The sequence below is a fragment of the Rhinoderma darwinii genome, chromosome 4 (genome assembly GCF_050947455.1).
Source record: "Rhinoderma darwinii isolate aRhiDar2 chromosome 4, aRhiDar2.hap1, whole genome shotgun sequence".
NCBI lineage: Eukaryota > Metazoa > Chordata > Amphibia > Anura > Rhinodermatidae > Rhinoderma > Rhinoderma darwinii.
The window spans coordinates 374,249,409-374,268,664 of NC_134690.1; the positions used below are offsets into that span (position 1 = coordinate 374,249,409).

General features: G+C 38.1%; 1 protein-coding gene across 8 annotated transcripts in view; it reads right to left on the bottom strand.

Moving 5' to 3' along the window:
- Window positions 1–1,201: 1,201 nt before the first annotated feature.
- The window catches only part of EHBP1 (EH domain binding protein 1), a 300,325-nt gene continuing 282,270 nt past the window's right edge, over window positions 1,202–19,256 (bottom strand). For all 8 annotated transcript variants that reach the window (XM_075863149.1, XM_075863153.1, XM_075863152.1 and 5 more), the window contains 2 exons: window positions 3,500–3,614; window positions 1,202–2,252 (listed from right to left, as the gene is read on the bottom strand). In XM_075863149.1, the coding sequence (XP_075719264.1) occupies window positions 2,162–2,252; window positions 3,500–3,614 (206 nt within the window). In that variant the 3' untranslated portion in view covers window positions 1,202–2,161. The remainder of the gene's footprint in view (window positions 2,253–3,499; window positions 3,615–19,256) is intronic.

The window sequence follows — 19,256 nt, forward strand, 5'->3', positions numbered from 1 at the left end:
GCTCTCATGCTTGAGAAAGGCCCATGTGGGCTGAAACGTTGCACTGACGTATGGGTGAATAATTTTTTTTTCACTGAATAGGAGTCCTGTGTAGTGCTGCCTATTCGTTTGGACATATCTCTCTCTCATATCTATCTATCTATATCATATATATCTATATCATATATATCTATCTCATATCTATCTATCTATCTATCCTCATATCTATCTATCTCATATCTATCTATCTATCTCATATCTATCTATCTATCTCATATCTATCTATCTCTCAATCATCTATCTATCTCATATCTATCTATCTATCTATCTATCTATCTTATATCTATCTATCTCATATCTATCTATCTATCTTATATCTATCTATCTCATATCTATCTATCTTATATCTATCTATCTTATATCTATCTATCTATCTATCTATCTATCTTATATCTATCTATCTATCTATCTATCTATCTATCTATCTATCTATCTATCTATCTATCTATCTATCTATCTATCTATCTATCTATCTATCTATCTATCTATCTATCTAGCTATCTATCTATCTATCTATCCATTTGCTTGAGAAAGGCTCCAGTGAACGGAGCTGAAACGTTGCACGGGCAATAAAGTACCCACTTTTTTCACCCTCAATATTGGAGTTGCTGCTCATTCTTTGGATTCCTGTGTATTGGGACTTGGTCTGTCCCTCTGAGCTTGCACCCACACGCTGCCGGTGCTGCTGGACTTTGTATATATCTATCTATCTATCTCATATATATCTATCTCATATCTATCTATCTATCTATCTATCTCATATATATCTATCTCATATATATCTATCTCATATCTATCTATCTCTCTCATATCTCTGTATCCATCTCATATCTATCTATCTATCTATCTATCTATCTATCTATCTATCTATCTATCTATCTATCTATCTATCTATCTATCTAACCATTTCTTTTGCTATAGTTTTTTAAAGTGTTATAAACATTTAATCTCGATCTCTCATATATATATATATATATATATATATATATATATATATATATATATATATATATATATCGGACTCATAGCTGTCTCGTATATCGGTCTATATTATATCTATTTCCCCATACATGCTCAAATATTATGTAGATTTAATATACATCTCCATAAAATAAACTATTTTCTCAGAATAAAAGTTTAATAAAAACAATATTATGGTAAGAAATATTCTGATTTTATTGAAAATTGTATGGGACAGTAATAAATAAACAGTTGCACCAATGTGACATGATGTATATTCTGACAGGACACAGTATATATCATACCGATACAATGTGGGATGACACATGAATAGCATTTTTTATTTATTTTTGTTTATTTTTTTGCAGAAATAAATAGCAACGGCATCATAAGCTAATGTATAGTTTCAGTCGCAGTTAAAAGCATGAAATAAATAGGTTTCCCCCACAAACGGTTAAACTTCAGACTGAGAAATGTAAACTGCAGCAGGTTTTGAAGCCAAATATAATATGGAAGGGCTTGTGGGTCAATCCTCTGGCAGAACATACACAGTATTTAATTTATTTGTGGAGAATATAATGTAAAATAGCTGCTCAAAATAAACACCTGTAAATACAGCCTTGCATGTATACCATTCAAATTAAAATGTAGGTAGCGAACATAGCAATAGAAAATGGCAGGACTAGGTGAGAACATGGATGGAGACGGCGCAGTCTCCAGTTTAGCTCAATTAAAACATTATTTCGGATTCTCTATCAAGTCCTTCCCCTCCCTCTATAGTATCTTACTAGGCGACTGCTAATGGAAGAAAAGTTGCTTTGAGAAGTCCCTGGGCCATAGAACAGGTGGCCGCCTCTGTGTATCCAGCTTCAGTGCGTATTAATGACTCCAGGACAGTGGTGCAAAAAAAAACCCAAAACATTTGTTTAACCCCATCAGTGCCAGAATGCTTTTGCAGTCTCCATTAACGCAGAAGTTGTGTTAAAATCAAACATTTCAGAGCGACAAACCGAAATTATAATATTAAAACTCATGACGTGGACTTAGGCCTTTCCTTGCAGGGTTTCAGTATAGTCTTTATATAGTGCTTCCAGTCACTTAGTGAAACCATGATGCACAAGGGATTATGGGCCGGAGCAGCGTCTTTCCCAGATAGTGGTGGTCACTGGATTATACATTTCTCTTCTTTCTTTGTCATTTTGCCTTTGTTTTGCTCTAGAGTCCTCTCTAAGTGTTCCTCCTCTTCCTCAGCCCTGTAAAAAGAAAAAAAAAAATATTTGTCAGAAATAGTAATAAATAAAATGTATTATGACTCATGTTATTTATTGTTCTGAAATACAGAATTTGTTGATTACGTTGCAGTAAAAAAATAAAAATCCAAAAGATTCAAACCCCCCCCCCAAACAAAAAACAACAACAAAATCACCTTTATGTAGATATATAGATTATATTTTTCCAAAGCAGTATATTTATTCTTATTATTGTCCATACAGCACATTAGATAACTGGAAGGTGGTCTGATATTTGATACTTGCTTAGAATGAATGGGGTTTCATATAACTGAGCACTAAATATGCTCTTAGGTTTGTAATATAGTATATGTCGAAATCTGGCTCATCAGAGCAGATCTCAGGCACCAGGGAGGCAGACAATGACTTTGGTTATTTTCTTAGTCATGTCTCCAAATAGTAGTGTATATGGATGTGATGTTACTAAAGATCAATGTGCGCACCGATACTATTTACACTGCATTGAATACAGTTTGACATAATGTATGTTGTGAACTTAAAAGCCACATTTATTTATTTCCAACCACCAATACTTTCTATACATGAGCCCTTATATGTGTAATACAACAAACACATGTAACTATCCAAAAATAAGTTATATGTCATATTTAAGGAGAGTTGGGTCAATGAGCTGATTTGGCTTCTCCTGAGAAAGGCTTGTCATGGCTGAAGAGTACAATGGGGCATGGCACCTTTAAAAGCACTGCAACCCGTTTTAAAGAGTATTGGGGTCCCAGTGGTTGGTCCCTAATTTATCATGCATTTATGGCACTTCCTATTTATATAAATATATATTACAGGAAAATGTCTTCATGGGCAATAAAAATGGAAGTAAGGACACATCTGTGTTATGGAGCCACCACAGGTAGGCCTCCCGCAGTTGGACTGAACCAAACCGATCATCATAGAACCGAATGTTGATGTAAGTTTGGTTAAGTTGAAGTATGGGAGGTCCGGGTTTTGTGGACATAATACGGACACTAAAATGCGGCCTAATTACAAGATACCAAAGTAAAAGCCTAAATTTAGATTGCCAGCTCCAATGGGCAGGCTCCTCCATCGCTATGTCCTTTATGCTTTTCCTCATATTCTGCTTCTCCTGAGCTTAACAGAATAAGATGGCGGTAAATAAAAGAAGATTCATATAAATAAGAGTTTATATAACGTTAGTAGAGCTATTCCAGCACTGTATGGTGTTAACGTGAACTTACTCTTTCTCCTGGGCATCCAGGTCTCTGACCAAGGCATCGCGCTTATTAACCAGGATAACCAGTTCATCAAGTAAAAGTTGCTCCCGTCTCTTCTGGGCTTCAGTTTTTTGCCAGTCTACAAAACACAGTTTAGTACATTAAACACGGAGACAACAAACAATCTGTTAATTTCATTATAGCTACTGACATTACATAAACACAATATTAAAATATGTTCCATCAGCACAATATTATTTATGTATACACCCAAGTATGCGCATGTGGATAATCCCTCCAATAGGAAACTCATGCATAATTGTCCTACTGAGGTAAGAAGAGCTGAAAGAAGGGTTGCCCAATCCCCATAGCAGACAGTCACAGTCACTAGTGTGGTTCTCAGCGCTGGAGGACTGTCAATATGCATTGAAAGCAATGGAGGTCCAATAATTTTTATGGGTTTGGAGTAAATCTTTATTTTCCTTGCAGCAGTTTCCAGGGGATTGGACAATGTTTTTAATATAAAAAATAGCTCACATCCCACAGCCAAATAGTAGGATTTGTAGGGGCGCCAGGGCCCCTTCGTTGTAGTCGCGGTGGTCACAAAAGTCAAACTATAGAAGACCCATCAAAGTTAAAGTCCTGGAGAAGCCCATAAACCAGTTGTCTCACCCCCTTTGTAAAATGATGCCGGCACAGTGATCAGCTGATCTATATTTCAATGAATGGCCACCCATATAATGCATGGATGGGTCCACCGAGCGCGAGACCCCTTTCTATAACATCCATACTACCTAATAATTTTGAAGTATAAAAGAGCTTATGAAGGAGATGATAATATTTATAAACATGTATAGAAATGTATTTTGGAGATTATCAGAACAACAGAAGTTGGAGACAAAGCCGTGATCATGGGGGAGACATTTTTATCTTGACTGTCAGTAATGCCCGCCCCAGCCTGAAATGTCTGCTTGGCAGCACTCAGCGACAAAGAAAATGGAGGTAAGAAAGTTGTATGCCCCGTATAAATTATTTATTACGCAGATTCATACAGTTTGTATGGGTCAGTAATAAATGGAAGTTAGGAACCTGGGTGGCTGCATTTATAAAGAAAAGATGCGATGGCAGAAATTTCTGTAATGAATTTTCTATACAAATAATAATAAGAAAATTCAGGTATGTGCTGGTTACCAAAACCACAAGATCACGTGATGTGATGAGTGCTTTGTATCTCTGAAATAATGATTAATGGAAAGAAAAAAAAACAAAAAAAAAACCCCCATATGAAAAGACAATGGACAACTTCAAATGATACATATCATAAATATAAGTCATGTGACTGCTAATTGGCCCACGGAGAGGAGAAGGTAGTTCAGGTGGCCCTCTACTCCTTTCCCATTTTTTATACAATTTGCAAACAGTTCTTACATACAGCTGTAGATCTGCCATACACTTTAAAGAATATCTAAAGAAGTCCAAAATTTAGTGACGACTAATTTATTATATCTTTTTCTGATACAGAGCTACAAATCCTCTGCAAAGACATGGAGAAAAATTATACAATTCTGTCTGCCTGATGCCACCACCAGGGGGAGCTTAGTGCATACACTGTATACATAGAACAGTATGCAGCAAGCAAAAGCAGTCAGAATTTTATTGTCACGGTGTGAAGGGAGCAGGTGTATCAGAAAACCCCTATAAAGATATATTATAAAATTAATCATCATAGGTAAAAGGTGGACATTTACTTTATTGTTTTTGGTTTCTGATGTGTAGATAGAGCCAACAGATCCTTCAACATCACAACAATATTATGCAGAAATCTTTACAGACTTTTCTCTCTTTATTAGGATTTCCTTATTCCCTGCAAGGCCACTTATTGACTATTAGTCTTATCGATCAATATTCCAGGAAAACTATCAAAAGTACCAATCCTCCTCCTCTCCTACAAGGAATGGGGAAACATTCCTGTTCTGTGATGGAAGGGCAACAACGCTGATACCGGGCATGAGGAGCGGGTCACACTTGCTGTATTGCTCCTTCTACCCCTTGTGAATTTACAATATACGAGGCAAAGCTGAGGTAGTCCCTGGCAAGGCGCTCCATGATATCTGCTACCGGGGGGACTTCACCAATCTTACCACATTGGACACCTAGGTGTATTCACTTAATATTTTTAGTGCACATTTAGCTAAATAGAAATAGAGCAATATCGGATTTATAAAAGTTTCCCCAATGCTGTTATTCTGTTATCATAAAATAAAGCAACAATTATTAAAAAAAATAATCATATTCAGAGATACATCCTGTGAACGCGTCTCTGCTTTTGTGTTCTGTCTTTATAGACACATTCTCCATTTATTAAAGAGCTGTTCAACTAACCGTCACAGAGAAGTAAACTGAATCATCACCTCCGATAAAGCAAAACTCACTCATGTAGAGACGTTCCAGTATTCTGCAGAATCTGGAGAACATATCATTTCTGCCTCTCAATTTGTTGTTTTGGGAGAAAATAACAGAACAAAGGTATTAGATAAGCCAGAGACGGAGAGACTGCAACAGGTTTTATGCTGCATTAGACGGATATGCAGTGACCTCAGCGCTAAGGATAAGAGACACTACATCATTATTTCCCTATCGTGTCCCACTATCTAAGCCATATCCTTATGGGGTTACTGCTCCTCTGTGTATAACATGACAATGGTGGCATCCTCTCATAGCATGGCACCGCCTAAAGATGGCATAGAAGACCACTGACATACCATTCTTTTCCTAGGTAGGGAAGTAGTACATTATTGAGCTCTCATTTCATGCTGGTTATTTGGTAGCAGTTTTAGATATCTCACACGGTGATCCATATGTTCTGCAGTAACTTGAAAGAGAAATACTAATTGTCTCAGACATTGAAGCAAAAATTAGCAAAATGTGAAATATTGTTCTGTAATAGTTTTTTGAACATTTTTTTATTTTTTACAGAGGATGTATCTTGGTTAAGAAAAAAAAGTTAAAGTGCATGTCCACCTTTTAAGCCTTTTGGAACTCTGATACAGAACTTCAAATTCTTTCCACAGATGTAGAATAAAATGATAAAATTTTGTCTGCCTACAGCGGCCACTAGAGGGAGCTGGATGTATTTTTCTGTGTTCAATGTGTAATCTGTATGCACTAAGCTCCCTCAAGATCTAGAACTCCAGTGTTATCAAGCACTATCAAGTTAAAACAAAATTGTGAAGTGTCCTGACATTATCATTATCATACATACGCTTCATATTCATGGACTCCACAAATAAAAATGATGACCAAATGAAACTACTGACCCATATGTCTAAAAATTTCTACTAAGTGTTCATAGCAGAGGAAAGGACTATCCAACTCTTTTGTTTGTGAGCACAGGCATAATCCTCAGTGTAAATGTGTGCCGTATCTTGGGACATATTCACCCTAAATAGGAGTTATTTAGCACAATATATTAAATGGTCTACCATTCAGATTATTGGCTAAAATGTCCTCAGGAGAGAAGTATAAGGGAGGAAATGTGAAGAATTGAGACTGGCACAACACAAAGTGTAGAAGCTAGAACTACCTCAAACCTATGCCAGTGGGTAAAGACAGGGGCATAGCTATAGGGGGTGCAGAGGTAGCAAACTCACCCGGACCCTGGAGCCTAAATAAATAGACACCAGTATTATAAATTATATATGGTAGGTGGGGGCCCTGTTATAGATTTTTCATTAGGGTCCTGAAGCTTCAAGTTACGCCCCCTAGGTAAAGAATATCACTACAAAAGATCTTAAAGAAGTTGTCTGGTTTACATAACCAGTCCCCGAAGATGAGCTGATTGCGGGGGTTCAGGCTCGCGGGATCTCCTCTATTATGTATATATGCTCTGATAGGAACAAACTCATATCTATATGCTCTAACAGAAAAACCCCTGTAAAATGGCCACACAGACCGATACCCTGGCCCAAATGCAGCAAATGAATGCATTGAACCAATAACGAACATATATGTGGAGGTATTACGTTTTTTGGTCATTAAAAGTGCTCACTATATTTACAAAATTAGTATCCGGTCCATGAAGCGCTGACAGCGGTTGATGAGACATTTCACGATGTATGGCCGGTCAATGATAGACCATGATAACCATACATAGGTCCATTTTTACACATAGGCTCATTTCTCTATGGAGATGGAAGTTCAGCTTAGTAGAACCACACGTCAAGGTGATCTTACCGGAATATGGAGCATAAAGAAATGCTCATGTGTGGCTTCAATTAAATAATGTCTCTTACTTCCTGCAGCTTCAGTGAGAGCTTTGACCAATCTTATTGTTATTTAGACGTATATGTGGGGTTGCATGACGGCCCAATCAGATGGTAGGACATAAAAAAGCGTCTAATTTTTATTTATTTTTTTAAGAGGACTGGGCAGGATGGAGCCTTTAATTAATATTTCCCTGGATCCCATTTATTTGGTAAACACAAATGAAATATACTTATTATTCTATAATGACTGGTCCTAAAACATAGAAAGAGAACAGAAGCTCTTTAAAGAGACTGTCACCACATTATAAGTGCCCTGTCTCCTACATAAGGAGCGCTATAATGTAGGTGATAGCAGTGCTTTTTATTTAAAAAAAACCGATCTATTTTCACCACATTATTAGCGATTTTAGCTTTATGCTAATGAGTTTCTCAATGGACAACTGGGCGTGTTTTACTATTGACCAAGTGGGCGTTGAACAGAGGAGTGTATGACGCTGACCAATCAGCGACCAATCAGTGTCATGCACTTCTCTCCATTCATTTAGTCAGCGCATAGGGATCCTTTTAGATCAGTATGTGCTGTCTTATACTAACACATTAACGATACTGAAGTGTTTAGACAGTGAATAGACATTCCACGGGATGTCTATTCACAATACCGACACTTCGTTAATGTTTCTGTGGAAGTTACAGCAGAGCAAGCGTAGTCTCGCGAGATCACGCTGTAAATGACACGTTACAGGGAGATTATGCTTGCTCTGCTGTCTCTACCACAGAAACATTAACGAAATGTCGGGATTGTGAATAGACATCCAGTGGAATGTCTATTCACTGTCTAAACACTTCAGTATCGTTAATGTGTTAGTATAAGACAGCACATAGTGATCTAAAAGGATCCCTATGCGCTGACTAAATGAATGGAGAGGAGTGTATGACGCTGATTGGTCAGCGTCATACACTCCCCCGTACAACGCCCACTTGGTCAATTGTAAAACACGCCCAATTGTCCATTGAGAAACTCATTAGCATAAATCTAAAATCGGTAATAACTTGGTAAAAATAGATAGTTTTTTTAAAATAAAAAGCATTACTGTCACCTACATTATAGCGCCGATCTCCTTATGTAGGAGACAGGGCACTTATAATGTGGTGACAGAGCCTCTTTAAATATTCACTCTTTTGGCCGTACAACAAAGTATCGTATGTCTTATAGAAACTGTTCTGTATTTAAAGGGTAAATCCATAGTAAACAATTCTTTGGGTAAATATAAAAAAATAAATAAATAAATGAGCGCAATTTATTCTACTATAACACATTCTGATACAGAGAAGAACGAGATTATATCCTGTAATGTAAATAACGGGGAGGATGGTCCGAGACAACTTCTCATTTCTTCCCACCAAGATGATAAAATAGCTGTCAATGTTGTATAATGTGAATAATTCTCCAAAAATGGCTGCACCAGTAAATCAAGGATAATCCAACAAGAAGAGGATTATGCGTTTTGGAGTTACCTTTGATTTAGGACACCTTATACGCCAAACACTTTGGTCTGGTTTCCACAGCCAGTTTGTTTTTTTCACAGCCTCTGAGCATTATCTATCTTTTATGGCAGCAAAACTAGGAAATTGACAACTATTTGTTTTAACCCTTTTCTAACCTAGACCCCCTGCAGCAAAGAAATTAAAGACTCCCTTGGGCAGAGGTAGGGTTAAATAGCCTAGTGCTTCCCCAGTCAAGTGCCCTTTTGCACAGCTAGTCTGCAGGAGCTTGTAACTGTCCATCATCCGCCGGACTACTCCACCCCTCTCATTAGGAAGGTGAATAATGGCAAGAAGTAGAATTAGGTGATGAGGGAGATAGCAGAACAAATAAGGACCAGGAGGAGAAACAGGACACCAGCTTAAAAAAAATCCATAGCCACTGACTCCAGCAGTGTCTTTTCCCCCCCATGCACCTTCCAAAAAAGCAGAGTAAAGAGCGTGTGCAATCCTTTTGGATTAGTCTCTTCTCTCTCCATTGCCCTGGGCAATCATGTTAAAACTCACATGGCTGGTGCTTATTCAGATAAACCTAACAATGCACACCAGCGGTTACCATGTGAATCTTCACAAACCACACAAGAATGTGCTGGTTCAAATCCCCATGACCCTCCTCCAAAGGCAAATTTATTCAAGACAGCACACGGCTCTGCGAGAAGTGCAGCTAGTGGGAATTCCACCTTGTATCTACACTTCAAATTAGATGCAGCATCATGTCAGATAAAAGACATTACAGCGCAAGGACTTCAGAAAAGTGGTCAAAGTTTCTGATTTGGAAAAATGATTTAAAATATATACATTTATTAGCTCGATAAAGCTTTTTAAGTTGGACTTGTCCCTTTTACAAAGTAGAAGATGCTTTTTTGGGCGCTGCAACAACATCGACTAGTCTACAAGAGTCGTGAAGTATATAACACAGCGCGGAAGTCGCGAGTCTGGTCGATGGTTTTTACGGACCTGAATTCTTCCAGCACAGCATTGTATAAGGAACCCTCATGCCATGTCGTTTAGGTGGAGTGGTAGTAAAGATTTCCCTCAACCGGGGCAAATATTCAGACCGCTGCCATAGCACTCTATGTAAATATCTTGGCCAAGGCGTGCCCTGCCAGCCCCCGACAGCTAGGCCTCTGCTTTTGAATCAAACAAGTAAAATGAAAAAAAAAATCCCAATATCCTTTGGTAGGTTCTTAGAACTGTTAAGGAATCAACAGTTGCCACAAATAATAGGATTCCTTGTGACGAGCAGCGGAGTTTACAACATTGTACAGACTTCACAGGTTTACAATTAAGGGATCATAAAAAAGTTTGGTTTCAACCCTCATGGCAGCTGTAATGGCAAATATGTTGATTGACACCCAGCTTTTCCAGAAATAGATATAATTAGGAATCTGGCAGCAACCCAAGGACTTATTTATTTTAGGGTGAAATTACATTTAAAGGTAGGTTTTACCATGGTGACTGTACTTGGGGTCCAAAAAATCTCACCTGACGAGAACGTTATGATTATACTTTTAGGCCCTGTTCACGCAGAGTTTTGGGCGCAAGAATTTGCAGGCAGAATTTTCTCCCTTCAAAAAAACTGTGTGAACAGCGCCTTAAAGGGATTTTCGCAAAATTCTAACCCCTTTATAATAAAGTTGGCAGGGAGGGTAATAATGTATTACATGACGGTCACTCGAAGTGTTGTATTAGTCAGATAACCTCCTTGAAGGTTCTTGCTTCATGTGATATAAATAGATATGCTACAGCTTGTAACATACAGTACTTATTATTATTATTATTTTGCACTCCGGCGATATCCTCCCCCATTTTAAAATGTGATTATGTGAAAGGGAGCGAGGTTTCATTTTACTTTTAACCGCTCTCTTCTGGGCCGCCGTTGGGTCACTAGATCCCTACTCTGACTCCCTAAATCAGACACTGTAGGATTTGGGTGGTCAGAGTGCGGATCATGTGACCCAACAGCGGCCTGGAACGGCGCAGCTAACCGTGAAATAAAGTGTTTGGTCCGCTAATACACATCACTAGCTATGACTTAATCTAACTTTCAAACAGATTGGAAGGAAACGGGTACTTGGGGGCTACATTCTGCTGGAGTGCTCCTTAAAGTAAACATTTATGAGGGACTAACCTGTACGAATCCCTCAGTAACGTATTTACATCTGTCAGATCGGAATAATAATAATAATGTGTATATTTGAAGCAAAAAAACTTGGCTTGTACAGGAATTAGACAAAGCTGCGGTCAATTTTTATTGGGTCTATATTAGGTACAAACCTTTGAAAGGCATTTTTTTAAAAATAAAACGGGTTCAGTGTCAGCGGGTCCTTCTTGTCTATGACACGCAGGATCCACCTGTAATCTATCACATCTCAGTTATGAACGGTCAGAGACACGCAGGACCCACGGTCATTGAACCCGTCAGTCCCGCGGACCTCACGGGTACACGATTTAGCCAACGATACAGCTGATCTATATAGGGAATACAGAGCAGCTGTATCTCAAAAAGTAAAAATAATTTTTAATAACTATTTATAAAGTTGCACCAATCACACAGAGTGACTTTCTTTTATCTAAAAAATGCCTTGTAAAAGTTTACATAGCCTTTAACCCGTTAGTGACCGCCAATACGCCTTTTCACGGCGGCCACTAATGGCCTTTTTTCTGATGCATAAGCCTTTTTACGGCACTGGATCAGAATAAATAAACTTAGCAGGGAGCCGTTAAATCTCCCTGCTCTCAGCAGCCAGAGGTAGCAGAGGGCTGGGGGCCTCCCTGCTCGAACGTGTGAGATCGATCTCCGTATCGATCTCACCCGTTTAACCCCTCAGATGCGGCGCTCAATAGCGAGCGCCGCATCTGAGTGGTTTTGGAGAGCGGGAGGGAGCTCCCTCTCATCCCACTGGCACCCTGCATGTGATCGCAGAGTGCCAGTGTCTTCTATGGCAGCCGGGGGGCCTAATAAATGCCCCCAGGTCTGCCTGTAGTGAATGCCTGCTAGGTCATGCCAGAGGCCTAGCAGATGCCTGTCCGTTTTAAACGGACAGGCAGTAATACACTGCAATACAAAAGTATGCGAATGATCGCATATTAAAGTCCCCTAGTGGGACTAGTAAAAAAGTTAAAAAAAAAGTTTAATAAAATTAATTAAAAAAATGTGAAAAATAATAAAAAACACACTTTTTCCCCCTTACAACCTATTTAGATTTTTTAATAGTAAAGCAAAGTAAAAAAGTCACATATATTTGGTATCGCCGCGTCTGTAACGACCCCGACTATAAAGCTATTACATTATTTAACCTGCACGGCGAACACTGTAAAAAATAAAATAAAAAACTATGGAAAAATTGCTGTTTTCTGTGAATTCTGACTTAACATAAATGTCATAAAAAGTGATCAAAAAGTCGCATCTACTCCAAAATGGTACCAATAAAAACTACAAGTCGTCGTGCAAAAAAAAAAGCCCTCATACAACTGCATCGGCGGAACAATAAAAAAAAGTTATGGTTCTTCAAATATGGAGACGCAAGAACAAACAGCTTTGAAAAAAAAGCATATTTTCTGTGTAAAAGTAGTAAAACATACAAAAACTATACAAATTTGGTATCGTTGCAATCGTAGCAACCCGCTGAATAAAGTTATTGTGTTATTTATACCACACGGTAAACGGCGTAGAATTAGGACGAAAAAAGTGTGGCGACATTTCAGTTTTTTTTCTATTCCCCCCAAAAAAAGTTCATAAAAGTTAATCAATAAATAATATGTACCTCAAAATGGTGCTATTAAAAAATACAACTTGTCCCGCAAAAAGCAAGATCTTACACAGCTATGTCGATGCAAAAATAAAAAAGTTATAGCTCTTGAAATGCGACAATGGAAAAACGTAAAAAATACCTTGGTCATGAAGGTTTCAAATAGGCTGGTCATTAAGGGGTTAAATCACAGACTTGACGCTCAGTACTTCATTAGACAATTACACATTATGGCAGCATCCAGTGAGAGAGTTACAAATACTTTACTTGCACAGAAAATTGTTTGGACATGAAGACATAGGACAGGCATGCTCCACATTCTTCTATGGCCTATCGAAATGTTGTTGGGGGGGAGGGGTGTTAGTCACGTCTTACGTCACTTTAAAAGGCATTCATATTAGGTTTTCCCACAGCTTTGGTAGAAGCAACATTTCATTTTGATAAAAATAGGAAAACTCACATTTACTGGTAATTTCATCATCTTATAGGAAAATGCTCCTTGGCATTATGATCGAAAATGCATGCATGGCGGCATGGTATGTGTTCTACATATTGTCATTGTGTGCTTTATTAAATTTATAGCTTTAAATAAGTACAAAGGTGTAATGTGGGTTGTGTCAGTAGGAATGGACCTCTGCGTACGAGTCACAATGTATATATTTATTCAGTATATCCCACTATGACCTGAATAAGGTGTCTGAGAATAAGTGAACGGCTTGCATGGTGTCATTTAAAGTCCGTTCAGTGCCATGACTCATAGGCCATGCTATAATGATATGAACATCAAGCCCTGGGACGCTTTGGGATACCAGATCCACATCTCAATATCTTCCTTGTTATAATATGTTATAAAAATACAAAATACATTGCTGATGTCTAATCTCTCCTTGCGAGTACTCCGATTTCCAGTGCCATTTCTCCCGTACAGAATTTTAACATTCAGCTTTTTGACAGCAGTAACTCGGAGAAATGTGTGATATTATCTGACCCAAATAATATGCTTGACGGCAAGTCATGCAGAGGAAGCACAGGCAGGGAATGATTGATTTAAAAGAACCTTGGGTTTCTTCAGATGATCCTCTCAGAGTTCTGATCTAACAATTCATACAAAAGTATTTAGTGATTTACTAAAATATTTAGTAAAAGTGTAGCTAGATGCTGTAATAAAGAAAATCAGCCAAAAAGGACATGGCGATAGAGATCAGTGACGTCTTCCGTGAAGAAGCCTGCGGCAAGTTGTTAGTCAGGAAGAACCTCAGATAATAGTAGCTCGACCAGCCTTTCCGCAACCCCTTGTTTACTGCCTGTGTGCAAAGCTCCATAACCTTATTATTAATGGTCAAATACACATTTTCAATAGGGAGAAGGGCCGAGATATCTGATGAGAAGTCAAACTTGGGATTTGAACAATATTGTGGTTCTCAGGGAAAATGAAAATGTAAATTCTTTTAACAGGTGATGTTTTCAGGCAACAGAAATGACGTACAGTGAGGTAATCGGATGTTATAAAGGCAAAAAAACAAGAAAAAAATAACAATGAGCCTATAAAACTATTCTAGATATAGTCAATTCCTTTGTCTATTAGATTGGCAATATTGAATCCTCCCTAAAGTCACATATACTGTAAAAGACAAATGTTTGCTTGCTCAACGGTGAAGTGTTCTTCGGGTCATGCTGCCAAGTACGTATCAGACGGTATCAACCATTCAAGCCAGTCTATGGAGAACTACATGAATGAGTTCTGCTGAAAAGTAACAAATGACTGCAAAAATAGTAGTAAAAAAACATAGAAATTACGCAAATGGTTGCTGTTTCTTTGCCATTCTTCGAAGGCTATCCGATGTTTATAAACATATCCTGTACAATACAATCACGTCCAGATATCTGTAGTGTGTTCATTTATTTATTTCACGATATCATTTTGCATTGTTGAGCTTAGGGAGTTTAGTCTTCTAAAAAAGGTAGTTTTAAAAAAAAAAAAAAAATCTAAACTTTGAAGATGAATTGTTGTGGCACACTTTAATAACTACGGTTAGATATTCGATCTCATACTGACAATACAAGGCAATCCGTAGTTTATGTAGTCAAATCAGTTAAATAGTTGGTAGCATCATCTTGTAGAAATATAGGCCACCATTACACCTTGGACTGAGGTGGTCAACCAGCAGAATTACATAAAATCTGCAAATTGATACAGTCATACACATCCATATTCAAACATTTGCATAACTAGGAAGTTCTTCCATTCTGGACTCTAGGAAAGCTGCGTACAAGGGCGTAAATATCATAGACGCAGACCATGCGGCTGCTATGGGGTCTTGTTTGGTCCCATCCTTTTTGCTACTGGTTAGCAGGACTCTCCTTCCCAGAGGAACTACACTGTTAACAAACAAGTGTAGTGGGGAATTGGCCCAAGGGTCATGGTATTGAGGGGCAAACAAAACCAGGTTCTTCAGTCCTGGATGCAAAACCAGACCATATAATAGGGGGCACTATTTTTATCTTTGTACTGAGAAGAGAACATCTCAAAGACTTCTGTTTACTGGTGATTTTTAGGATTGGTCTTTAAGGGTAAAACGTACATAAAACGCTTATCTCTCTTATGTGCTCTATTCTGCATAGCACACAATAATGTTACTGCATCAGCAATAAAATTTCAGCAGCAAAATTACTAAAGATATTATAATTTGTGAAAGATATTATCTAGAGTTTCTTGTTCTGAATCTTTAGTGCGGCCAATACAAATCAGTCGCGCAGTTTGATGAAAATTAACACTAGTTTTGTAAAGCGCACATCAGGGGATTGCAGTCAAGTCTTATCTTCAGTTCCAGTCAACTAGCAATCCTGAAAGAGTTTGCATCATCATCAGAGCAGGCGATTCTGCTGGTGAACCTAATCAATCCACCGAATACTGTGGCTGTGCGGTGTAACAAAGCTAAAATAGATTTACAAATGGGGTTTTAGGGGATAAGCTCCTCCACAGGATTACATATTGATTTTAAAAATAAAAAAGCTTATCATATAAGCCAAAACTGAAGGGAAAAAAAATTCAACCTATGCAAAAAGAAAAGTACCGTACTCACTTCAAAACATATGCCAAGGGTGCATCACAATGAACAAAGTGTTGGAGATATAGTTATTGAACAAAGAGTGCCATGTCATCGCCCAACCACAGCGAAGGATGTAATGAACTTACTGGAGAATGATATAGCCATAGGATGTAGTACAGTGCCGCTCTCATTATGGGATGTCACCGCTGTAGGCAGGTCCCTGATGGTCAGACAATTTCATGTGTTTACAAGACGATTCTGCAAAGCCATATTTTCTCCAGTGGGAAAAAGAATTAAGCTGCCGAGGAATTTTCTGTACCAAAAGGATTTGAAAATGTTGTCCACTATAAGCCACCTAGGCTGGTCTACATGGACACAAAGGTTACCGCTGCTACAAGACTGTACTGGTAAAATCTTCATTTAATTTTCTTTTATTAGCAAAATAATATCATGAGGAAAATAATAATTTAAATGTCCACTCTTGAATCCCATCTTTTTTAAATAGACATAAAATGATGTCTTCTTTTATTTCTTATTATATCTTGATAGTGGTTGGAGCTCCGTTTACCTGATACAGAGGTCCAAATCCACAGAATAGCCAGTTTAGCGTTAAATGATGAAATTCTGATTGCTTGCAATCACCACTAGGGGGAGTGTAGGAGATTACTGCATACCGTTTGTACATTGAACTCAATAAGCTCCCTCTAGTGGCAGCTGCAAGCAGGCAGAAATGTATTATTTAATTTTATGTCCATGCAGGGGATTTGGAGATCTGTTTTAAAAAATGTAGCTCTAACTGCTTAAAGATATATTAAGAAATTAGTCAGTTCAGATTAAAAAACATTGCGTCAAATTTGTTAGTGTATTTACAACAATTTTCAGCCTAAATACATTGACAAAATATAGCATTTGGATGAGACGACATATTTATGAAGCCCCTTGCCACTTTTTTCAAAAATGTGTTGGAAGAAGTGGAGCTTCAGAGTCAAGCGGAGCACGACTCATTTACTAAAGATCTCCAAAAACGAAACTAATTTTGTTGAATATTGTTTTGTTTTTTAAATTACAATAGAAGGGCTAAAAGTATAAAAAGATATATAATTTTATTAGTTAAGACTACCGTTTGAATCAGTAAAAACAAAAATGTGAAGAATGCCTAAAAGTGGCCTTAAATTCATATCTATAGAAGTCAACGCCTATCAAAAGTAAACATATATTTTGTAATAATTGAATAGAGAGCGTTACTTGTAAACTGTTTTTTTCTGACATGTCCTTGGCTACCAAGAGCACTTGAGGAGATCACTGACCCATCTAGTTAGAACAAAAGTGGTCAATTGTAACATGTCAATGTGATATACAAAAGTGAAAAAGATGAAGGGCAATGTCCACTGTTACTATGACAAAGAAAGTAATTTATTAGTTGTTACAATAGACTAGGCTTTGAGGAAGGTCCTGGAGGTCGCAGCGGAACATCGGTCTGTTGTACTTTCTAATAAATCACTTTTTAGGATGCACACGCACACAAATTGGCAGAACTTTTCATTTTGCAGCAGTGTGAAATTGACAAGATGTAATGAAAAAGCTACAAAGCCAAACACTGGACGTGCAAGAAAATGTTTAATAAAGACTACAAGGGCTTTTTTTCCTTTTGTTTTCCAAGAAATGAAGTTCCGGCTCTTAATCATACAGCGTTTATTCTGTATTAGTCCACAAGGCTATATTGCATTGCTACAGGCCGATGTAATTTTTCTTATTTGTTTCTGCATTATACTGTATGTACACCAGCACACAGCAATAGACCATCATTACACATTTGTCAAGCAGTGCTATTCTAAAGCATTGACTTACGGAAAATGTACATTTTGCTGACAGTCCGCAAAACAGATGTTCCTTGGGTAGGATGGCGAAGGGTCAAGATCACTATTTTAATCCAAAATCTATTTGTCCATATTCAGTGGTGGTGAGGTGGGAAAAAGGCCCAAGGGTGAGCAGTGTTCTAAGGTCTAATGTAACAGCTGTGGAGCTGAAAGGAGGACATGCTGGAGGGGCTTTGAACTTTTTGGACAGCACACTAGTCAATGAGCTCCCCAGCTATTGGCAAGATCTTCCATTCAGAACGGTTTAATTTATTTCTAGTTTTAGAAATCTGCTGGATTATCAGTATCTAGACTGATGAAGCTTCACGCGGCCTGATATGGGCCGTAAAAACGAGCACCGATCGACATGATCGATGACATTTAGTTTATCAGTGTTCGTTTGCTCCTTTCCTTTTAGTTATGCAAGGGGACGAGCGACCGTTGCTACCATCACTCGTCATCATAAATTTCTACTACGTCAGCAGGACATCTCCCTGTTTACACAGGGAAATGTGCTGCCGACTAGCGAGAATTTTATTGGCCGCATAAAAGATCTGATCAGCTGACAAACTAACGTTTGCTCGTTAATCGACTGATCGTTGCCTTGTTTACGCAGTGCAATGATTGGGAAACAGCGTTTGTATGAATGCTCATTTGCCCGATTATTGGCCTGTATAATGGGGCCTTAAGGCAGGGCACAAAATGTCGCAATGCCCAACAATTGGCAGTCATGCTCTGAATGTGTAATGTTCCTGTTTATTGCATGCTTTTCTGAGTCTTAATATCTTTTAACCCCTTTTCTGCCCATGTTAAAGAGGTTTTCCCAGGAATATACATTATTGGCCTATGCTTGGGACGGACCATCAATGTGTGATAGGTGAGAGTCGGACTACCAAGAACCTCCTATTCAGCAGAACGGAGAATGATACTTCTACTATCTAGTTGATGAAATATTGACTTGAGTATAACTGAGCGGCAGCACCAGGCACAGTCGCATTTACAGAAGCGCCGCCGTGTCTGGATAATCAATGTTGTGAATGCCGCAACCCCTATATTTTGTGGATTGGTGAGGTTATTGGAGGTCGGACCCCCTACCCATCATACATTTATAGCTATCCTCCCAGAAATCCCCTTTAATTAATTTATTTTTCTGACAAAATATCGGTTTCCTAAAAAGTTGACCCAATATTGGAATCCTCATCAGTTTATTGGTAATGCCTTTATTTTTTATTATATGACGTTCATACAACTTATGTCCATCTTTGTATTCTGCATATACAGCTCAGAGGAATTTGTGAAACGAATGTTGAGTAATA